The sequence below is a fragment of the Hyposmocoma kahamanoa genome, unplaced genomic scaffold (genome assembly GCF_003589595.1).
Source record: "Hyposmocoma kahamanoa isolate Upper Pololo Valley unplaced genomic scaffold, ASM358959v1 87, whole genome shotgun sequence".
NCBI lineage: Eukaryota > Metazoa > Arthropoda > Insecta > Lepidoptera > Cosmopterigidae > Hyposmocoma > Hyposmocoma kahamanoa.
Window position 1 is genome coordinate 9,803,165 of NW_020654422.1, and position 9,439 is coordinate 9,812,603.

General features: G+C 43.1%; 1 protein-coding gene across 2 annotated transcripts in view; it reads left to right on the forward strand.

The window, feature by feature from the left end:
• Nucleotides 1-161: 161 nt before the first annotated feature.
• LOC113235198 (proton channel OtopLc-like) overlaps nt 162-9,439 on the forward strand; it is a 30,028-nt gene continuing 20,750 nt past the window's right edge. Inside the window, exons 1-2 of one of the 2 annotated variants that reach the window (XM_026470816.1) lie at nt 162-211; nt 1,185-1,358. In XM_026470816.1, coding sequence (XP_026326601.1) covers nt 200-211; nt 1,185-1,358 — 186 coding nt within the window. In that variant the 5' untranslated portion in view covers nt 162-199. Of the gene's footprint in view, nt 212-676; nt 914-1,184; nt 1,359-9,439 lie in introns of those variants that run through there. The other variant, XM_026470815.1, reaches the window with a different exon arrangement.

Here is a 9,439-nt window from a genome sequence, read left to right on the forward strand (position 1 = left end):
TGGCGAGAGATGTCGCTATTCAATTTGATTACTATAGAAAATACCTTATTTTGTTTTTCCTTTCAGAAACTTTTTGTATAACGGTTTTTGTAAAATCAAACACCGATATATGTACCAATTCATTTTAGGGTCGCTCGCGCCGCCGAAACGCCGCCGCCGCCGCCGGTTGGTCTATTATCGGCGCTCATGTCTACTAGTTATGTCAAGTCAAGTAAGTAGTTTTTTTACAATTGTATATAACTAAAATTGTTTTATAATAATAATTCACAATTAATCCAGAGCAACAAAATTCACTCTGAACAACCAGACCAGAACCAATTTCGAAATGTTCATTTCCCAAATTGGTCCTATCGGGAATTTAACTCCTTCTTGTCCAGCGCCCACAGTATACACCGTTGGGCCCCCGAGATCGTTAAAATATTTGACAAGTACTCTATAAAGCAAATTAACACAAACAAAATTATCTTATGGCAGTACAAGTACAAATCATGCCTTTTCGACTAAGTTTAATTATTTATGTGGTCTGTGGTTTAATTACTCTCTTTACAATTGCAAGTGTGCAAGTAACCTAAAAAAATAAAGGGAAAGGTAACGAAACGTTATAATTACAGATACGCATGATTGCTGATAAAAAGATAACAACTATGTTTTTATAAATTCATTTGCAATCAGAACCCATTCAAACAAACATCTCATCGTAATTAACTTCATAAATATAGCTTAATATAATAAAATTAAATAAAACACAATGACGCAACCAAATGACAACGCAAATGGCAGGAAAATTGAACATCTGGATGATATTGTAAACAAAATCAACATGGGTGACAAAAAGTTCCATTCTGAAACGTCTCTCCAGAATTTCGCTGAAGAAGAGGAGACACAAAGTCCACATGTCATTAAGGATCCAGGGGTTTGTACATTTTTAATTATTATTTTTCTAACATTTTCAATATCGCCCAATATGGTTGAAGCTTAAAACTTAATAATAATTAATAATCACATTGGTTGAATTACAAAAAATATATAATTGCAATGAATCGTTCACGCGCTTGCACTAATTTTGTTCTAAACATAATGAATATAATCCGTCAGTTATATTTATGATCACATGCGATATTTAATAACACATTATCCTGCCTAACTATTTTTATGCACATTTTTTTCATTTACATATCTTACAGGTGCATAATACTACTATTAGTAACGCCATTCATTCCGACGAACACTTGGTTATGAGACGCACCATGTCACAGCCAGGGCCGGTGTCGGGAGGTCTTGTGACTGCCACAGCAGCACGAGCCGCAAGAAAACGTGCAACCAGATCCGTCAACTATGCTGCTGATCTTGACATGAGTGTAAGTTATTGCGTTTATATTCTATATATCTATATTCTATATTTTTGATGTACAAGCAAGTTATACTGACCAGGAATCTCTCAACATAAAAAACAATATGCACGAATGATAATAAAATCAATGTCTTATGTAAATGTTATTTTGAAACTATGTAAAACCATCGCTTTGGTTTCGTTCCATAAAAATCCAACCATTGAAAACTCTTTTGTAATCTAGTATTTCGATTTTTTTCGCGTTGTCAGTGTTCCCCTAAGCGATTAATGCTTTGCTTTGTGTCGTTAAAATAGGTCACGGTCAGTATTTAAAGGACAAAGTAAGATTTGTAACGCTGGCAATCTAAAAAAGTGTGGTTGCTTATCTAGTCTAGATATAAAATTAGAAATCTACTTATAAAGTTTTAGATGAATGTTTAGGCGCTAAACATAACGCCGCAAAACGTAATGTTAAGGTAACGTTGTACGCAGAATCTTCATGTTTTTATTTGTTATAAAATTATTTGCAATGTAAAAGCTAAAGCTTAAGGATTTTGCACGGAAATTGTTTTTGACTTGATAAAACAATTGTGGTATTTCTAAATCGTGTAATTCATCAAGATAAGTTAAGTGGCTTTATTCTGTGATGGATAGATTGTGTCCTAATACTCTTTATTGCGAAATATTTACGTCCTATCATTACCTTATTAATTTAATCATCATCGTGTGATGAACTTGATAGATACAGACGAGTACAAACTGCGAATGGAGGCTAGTACTCAGCTCTACGTATAAAATGGTAGAAAGCCCAGGACTTTCGTCTTAGCTTAATATATCTCTTATCCCAGCAACTTTGTTTGTCCCTAATACATTCCCTAAACAATTTGTCCCTAATTGTCCCTATCTACCGACCCGAGAGATAGGGTTTTCCGGAAAGACTACAGGCTTGACGGCAAGACCAGGATACGGCGGGCGTCGGGACAAACGCTCCGCCAGGCCCAGGTGGTGTGTAGCCGGGGCGTTCGTCCCGCGTGCATCTAGAGTAGCGATCTAGTTCAGGGCCTGAGGCGAGGAGACCCGCGATACGTGAGTTGCCCTTTAAGTCAGCAGTTAAGTCCGGACATTGTCGCAGGACACTGTTACTTGGCATTCCCGGTACTACCTCGGAGAGCTAGTAGAGGATGAGCTAGACATCTTCCGGTCCCTCCGGCCGCGTAGGAATATGGGAACTGGAGAGACGCCGTTCATTCGGTGTCGGGAAGTGGGTGTGCCTTACAGTTCCGCCACTAATGAGGAGATTTGGTAGTCGACTTAGAGTCGGCGGCTTAGCGGTGGCAACCGTTAGCCGTGCGAAGCGCGACGGGAATTAAGCGTGCCCACAACTCCGGTACCTATCTGGAAACTAGGGAGCGTGCTTTACAGCACTTACGTGCACCCGGGGCGGCTCACCTAAGGCACTAGCCTTACAGAGAACCAGATGAAGTTCGTAAAAACGGGCTAATATGGGGTTAGGACCTGACTTAGATGGTTCCTGTGCGGGTTCACTTGCACAGGTCATAGTGCCCTTCCCGCCTAACCAAGAGGTTTATAGGGAGGGGCACTATAAACAAAACTTATGTAGGTCCCTAATATATCTCTCATCCCAGCAACTTTGTTTGTCAGAGCTCGTATTGATTTTATATAACATGATTTTATAAAATTTATACTCATACGTATTTTTGGTTAGTGTATAAAATATTAATTTTGGTTTCATATTCTATCTAGTCGTCACATAATAGGGAGTCACCACACTTATCGGTTTGAAACTTTAAGCCAATTCGCTGTCGACGCGAACGTACAGGCTAGATGTCCACGCTCACAAGTATAATATCATTAGTCCACGCGGCCGTTCGGGAGCCTACGCGCATCGGTTGCATACGGACGCGATCGGAAATTCGGAGGAACCACGGCTCCGTCTCCGTCCGAAACAATGACTGACAAGCAAGTAATGCTCGACCAGATTAAAAGACGCATGATGCGAATGGAGCTTCATATGTGACATTATGTTTTGATTTGGTCGAGAATTACTCATTTGAACATCAGTCATTGTTTCGGAGAACGGCTCGTAGACCCCCAGATTAGTTGCGGAAGTGTGTCGAGCCGCGTCATATGAGCCGATGCGAAACGCGCAACGTCGTTTTCGCTCTTATTACATGGACATAAAGCTTTTTCTGACCGGCTTAATGTGAATCCGTGATGATAAGTACGGTGACTCCCTTATTGTACAGCTGATTCAAACTCTCCCATGCCTTATATATTATACTTATGAAACATGTTATGAAACCTGTTTTCTTTGACTAATATAATAAATTAATTAATATGCGTATCAATTGGATACTGAAACCATTCAATTTCAATATGTATTGACCATCGGCGGAAATTTTAACCATCTTGTGATGTCGTCATCTATATTTCAATATAGCCGCAAATAAAATGTAGACACAAATATAAAATCATCAACATTTTATTGATTTGTTGTAAAATGTTTTATATTGATCTTACGATATAATTCATTTATTTATTGGAGACACTACATGATTATGTCCCACAGGAGTACAATTTATTTATTGAAGAGCGTGATAGACAGGTGGGTGGGTTATATCTCTTTATACGTCTTTAATTTTGGAAACATTTCTAAAATGCACTACTATTGAAACAAAAAATATACATAAATATCGCGATCTCCTTGCTTTTTATAGTTTTTGCTGTTTCCTTTTTCGTTTTTTGATTGGTTGATCGTCAGTTGTTTGTCGTGCGATGTATTTTTAGTGCGACTTTGTTCTTTTCCTCACTGCCTTTCTGTCTTTGTCCATACAGTCCGGTCTATGTCGTCCACTTCAAATAATCCCTGCTTGTTCTCTGAACGCTTAACTGAGATCAACTGCGCACTTATTAGCTATAAAAAAAGACAAACGTCAACTCTCCTCAAATTTTCCAACTTTATCAATGCGGCGATTCAGTCAATCATTTAATCGTAGACGGATTTCAATCACGTGGCATACGCCGATCAGTAAATGATTTATTACACATTGGTTAATCGTTTTTTACTCTGCATACCAATAATTTAATCACGTTCTACTAAATAGCCGTTTATTAAATGTCGCTTATCAACTTCCCATTAGGAAGGATCTTATCTGTACGTCATATATCTGAGATAATTATATTGTTGTTTTAAAAAATCCCTTCGTAATTAATGTGATTTATTAGTTCTTTTAAGTTTTTGGACAACTTAATTAAATGTGTTAATTGGTTTAAATATATTTTATTTTTATTAAGCATCATGTTGTTTTTACTACCGTGACTTTCATCTATTTATTGTCAAGGTACTGCACTAGTTTGTTATTATTATTTATATAAAGATCGAACAAACACAAAAAAAAATTGCTTTGACCTGACTGGGCACTAACCAGCGACTTCTGCCTCAACGTGGCTACGTCCAGTCGGATTGAAGGATTTTTTATTTGGGTTTGTTCGATCTTAGTATTAATATTGGTTTATACGATGTACAATTTTCAGAAGAACTTTATGAAAATCATCATTTTCCGCAAAAATAAAAGGTTGTGGCAAGTGAAACAAATGAGTGCCGCACAAAGAAAGACTAACTCTTTATTTAGATAGATAGATAGATAGATAGATAACACGTTTATTCAGCACAAATACAAACAGAAACAAAACATTTACAATCACTTCACAGAGTATAACATAAAAGCACATAGAACATTCATTTATATAAAATACATACTGCGAAAAAACAAATACTGTGAGAAAAATAAACAAATACTATAAGAACTGATAAAATTTTAACTTATGATTGCCTATGACTACAGTTTGTACTGAAATGGCCCTGACTCAGCATAAATATTGTAGACCGAGAGAAGTCAAACAGTGCTGGTTTTCTGCCAGTACCATATGGTGAGCGATCGCAGGCCCGTAAGCCATGCCACCAAAGTGCACACACAAATATACATAAGTAACTGTAAATACTATCAAGTAAAAGTGTAAAATGTAAAGCAAATTATGTAAATAGTGTAAATAATGAAGGTAAGCAATATAAATAATAATGTAAGTTTACAAACATAATATTAAATTACAACAGTAGCCACCAAATATGAATATACAGGCTGTATATTTTAAATTGGGTCATACTTATAGAGTGCGTTATATTCCTGATTCTGAACCCAAAGAAATAATAAACTAATGAACTTAAACTTTACAAAAAAATGTATTTTTATTTTTTTTATCGACTACTACTTGTGAACAACATTAGTTATCGAAATCTATGCACATCGCTATTATTGCTCCGATGCAATGGCGAGCTGCGGCACGGTCGGGAGTAGGGGCGCGGGCGCATAGAGACAGTGCACGCATGACCTTGATGTAGCGAAGATACGTAAATTATCTGTACTTCCGCTCGCTCGCGCAAAATAGATATTTATTTTAACGTCGAATTGACTGAGGTGGTGCGACTTTACGCAATAAGTGGTGATAGTGTGAGACGAGCTATTGAAATGTTCCCAAATCGGAGTTTTACGCGGAGGAGGTGACCAGTGTCGAAGTGTTGCATGAGAGGATTATCTCAGCATTTTATACTGCGAGACAAAATGTGTTTGTGTTGCACAATTTAAAACAAAATTTCCTACGACGTGTTAGAATATGCGTTGTGGAAAACGGTGGACATTTTGAACACTTGCTCCGTACCACGTAAGTGTAAATAAACCGTAAATAACTAAAAAATCAATCATTGTAAATATTTTGATTTCACATTTTTAACTACACCAAAAACCTCAATTCTTATTAAATGATAACTAGTTACTAAATCATAAACTTATCTTTTTTAGTACGTAAAACATTTCGACGATAGTTCAGAAGTAAAAAATAATTAGCATAAGTTAAAACTTATTTTAAACTTATGTTAAAGCTTTTATCATCATAACATAAACATGCGTAGATGAGTAACTTAGTTTTTTACTTTCTAGAGAATTACGGAACTAGCCGCCGGAAGGAGGTTTTTAAAAGGCGATTTGTGTCCTTTTATAAGATTTTATTAACGAAAGTATTACATAAGTTTAAAACTAATTATGCTAATTGACCGGTTCGCTTCAGCGATTGAGCGAGAGTGCTCTCTAACCGCTCACGCGATTCATGCGTCTCTGGAAGCATACCACGCCAAGAGGTGCCGGTGATGATTTTATACCGATTTATCGGATATCGAAGTTATAACAGGTAAAAGAACTAATACTAATTGCTATTTCGGTAACTACTCTAGCAAACCATAAAGTTTTTAATGCCTGAGTCTGTCATTTAAAAAAAGTAAACAACTTCAAAAATACGTCACAATAATCGTGTGTGTTGTTGTTTGGGCTGGTGATGTCGGTGTTTATTTATTGAAAACATACCGTAAGTTGCGTTTTTTAAGTTTACCCTGAATACAAATGTTTATAAACTATACTTTAAGGAGTAATTTCATAGTAAACATTAGAACCACTCAAACGGAATATTATCATATTTACCCAAGTACACCAAAAATTTCATTAGTGCTTTTTAAGTGCAGGATTTGCGGTGTATTACTGCATTTTATTTGAGATGTTTTTGTTGTAGTACGGAGGGTATTTATTTAGCAATGCAGAATAATAATTTAATTTTTAAAAACTTGTATTTAAACTGAATCCTTTTCTAATTTGCGAAACCAAATAGCCGCCATTTTGCGGTAGTATGAGTGCATCGCGTGAGCGGCTAAAACGTTACATGGATTAACCTTAATTTCGACACTGCACTTTTGGGAATTTTACTAATGATTCACTGGTTTTTCATAATCACTGTTGGTATGCGGCGTCATTGTGAAGGGTTAGCACAGGTAACACCTCCCCTGGGCGCCGCGACCGCGCTTGGCCGACTTCTGCCAAATGTGATGTGGGGGGACCTGGTGCTCCGTGTAGGCGGCTACGGGGCACCAAAATGGCACGAGGCCCTCTCCTCCGTCAATAGGAGCCTCCTACGCCGGCCTCAACGGATGGTGGCCATTAGGACGTGCCGGGCGTACATAACAGTGGCCTGGGCTGCTGCATGTGCCCTTGCAGGTATCCCTCCGTGGGAAATGGAAGCGGAGGTGCTGGCCGAAGGCTGGCTGGCGTCCGCCGCGTCCTCGCGCACCCGCTCCGCAGGCTCCTTTTGCGACATAACCTCTCCGAAAAGGAGGCCACCGCCTCCCAGAACTCCTCGCTACCGAGCATGGCGGCAACCACGCTCGGCAGCGAGAGGTCCTGCCCTATTGTCCCCGTCAGGGTACGACGCTGCTCATCCCACCGACTGCACACCTCTAGGGTGTGCTGCGCGGTGTCATCCGCAGCGCCGCACTCGTGGTACGACGGGGACGGTTCCCTCCTCGCACCCTTGTGTAGGTAGTAACCGAAGCAGCCATGCCCGATCAGCACCTGCACAAGGTGGTACGACAGTGGCCCGTGGGACCGGCTCACCCACTCTACGAGGACAGGACGGTTCGCCCATATGGTACGAGCTCCATAGGGGGGATCCGCCAGGCTCTCTTTCCACCGATCCCGCATGCGCTGCGCCGCAAGGCGGCGCTCCCGCTCGACCTCTTGGGGAGCAAGGCGCTCGCCTCGGTCCCACATTCCCCGCCGGTAGGCGTGGACCTCCGCCAGCTTGGCCGCCAGAGTGTCGGCCTTCCCAGCGCTGGTCGCCCCGGGCACCTCGATTATACGGGCACCCGTCTGTGTGTTCCGCACCCGCACGTGCGGGATGCCGAGGCTGCCCAAGTCGACAGCCGCGGTGGCCGCCTCGAGGACCCCTTTGTACTTGGCCCCCTTTTCCGCCACCGCTTCAGGCCTCAGAGTGATCAGCACCGCCGATGATTTCGGGGTGGCGAGCGCCCTGGGTTTGGGGACCGGCAGCTGTCTTTTTGCCCTTCCTGGCCATGCGGCCAATTATTTGCAACCAGGGAGTTTCCGCCTGGTCAGTGGCCTTGGGGGCCACCGCACCAGAGGCGGCGGGGGCCGCCGCAGATGGGGCGGCAGCAGCCTTCGGCGGGGAAGCCTTCTTCTTGGTCGCCGCAGAAGGGGCGGCAGCAGCCTTCGGCGAGGGGGCGTTCTTCTTGGGCCACGGGCCGGCGGGCTCGCTTCGGGCCGGGGAGGGGCCCGGTGTTGGCTCGAGTGCGACTGAGATAAGAGGCACCCTGAGGGAGATTGCAGAGGCGGCGGCGGCGGCCACTGTTTCGTCGACGGGCGATCCTCTTCTGCCGCCCAATGGGAGCCTTAGGGACTCCGTGGGGAGGCGCATTTCGATGTCGCTCAGGCGGGCGTTCATCATATTCCTCATCGAGGTGAAGATGTCGCGCCTGAGGTCATGGCCTCTCTCACCCCTGGCGGATTCGCCCTACGGTGTCCGCACCATAAAGGCGATCCGCCGGTTCTCGACCAGTGGGTCGATAGGAGACACGGGCTCCTAACGTACCGGCTTGTGCAAGTACTATCCGGGCGCGGCTGCTTCGGGCACTACCTGCACAAAGTCGCCAAGAGGGAGGCCTCAACGTCCTGCCATGAGTGCGGCGATGCGGACGATACGGCACAACACACTAGAAGTGTGCAATCGCTGGAGTGCGCAACGCCGCACTCTGGTAGCGACTATAGGGGGAGATCTCTCGCTGCCTAGCGTGGTATCTGCCATGCTAAGCGGCGAGGAATCATGGGAGGCAGTGGCCTTCTTTTGCGAGGAGGTCATCTCGCAAAAGGAGGCCGCGGAACGCTCCGGCGCAGGTGGCGGGGAAGAAGGCGAGTACAGTTCGCTGCTCGCCTAATTCCCTAGTGAGGCCAGCGGACAAGGGGCGGGGATCCCTTGCCCGCATTGCACGGTCTCACTCGTCTGAGGGAATGGGTTAAGCGTTCGACCCTCCCCTCTTTAGCGCGGGAACTTTGGCAGAAGCCAAAGTGGCCGGGGGCATCGTTGTGGTAGAATCCTCGGGATCCCACGGTGCCCACTACACCCGGCCAAGAGGGTGCGCCGGTGCGGGTTTTTAGTGGGTATGCTCTCCATCTGACCCTCCGTCAGTCCCGCATA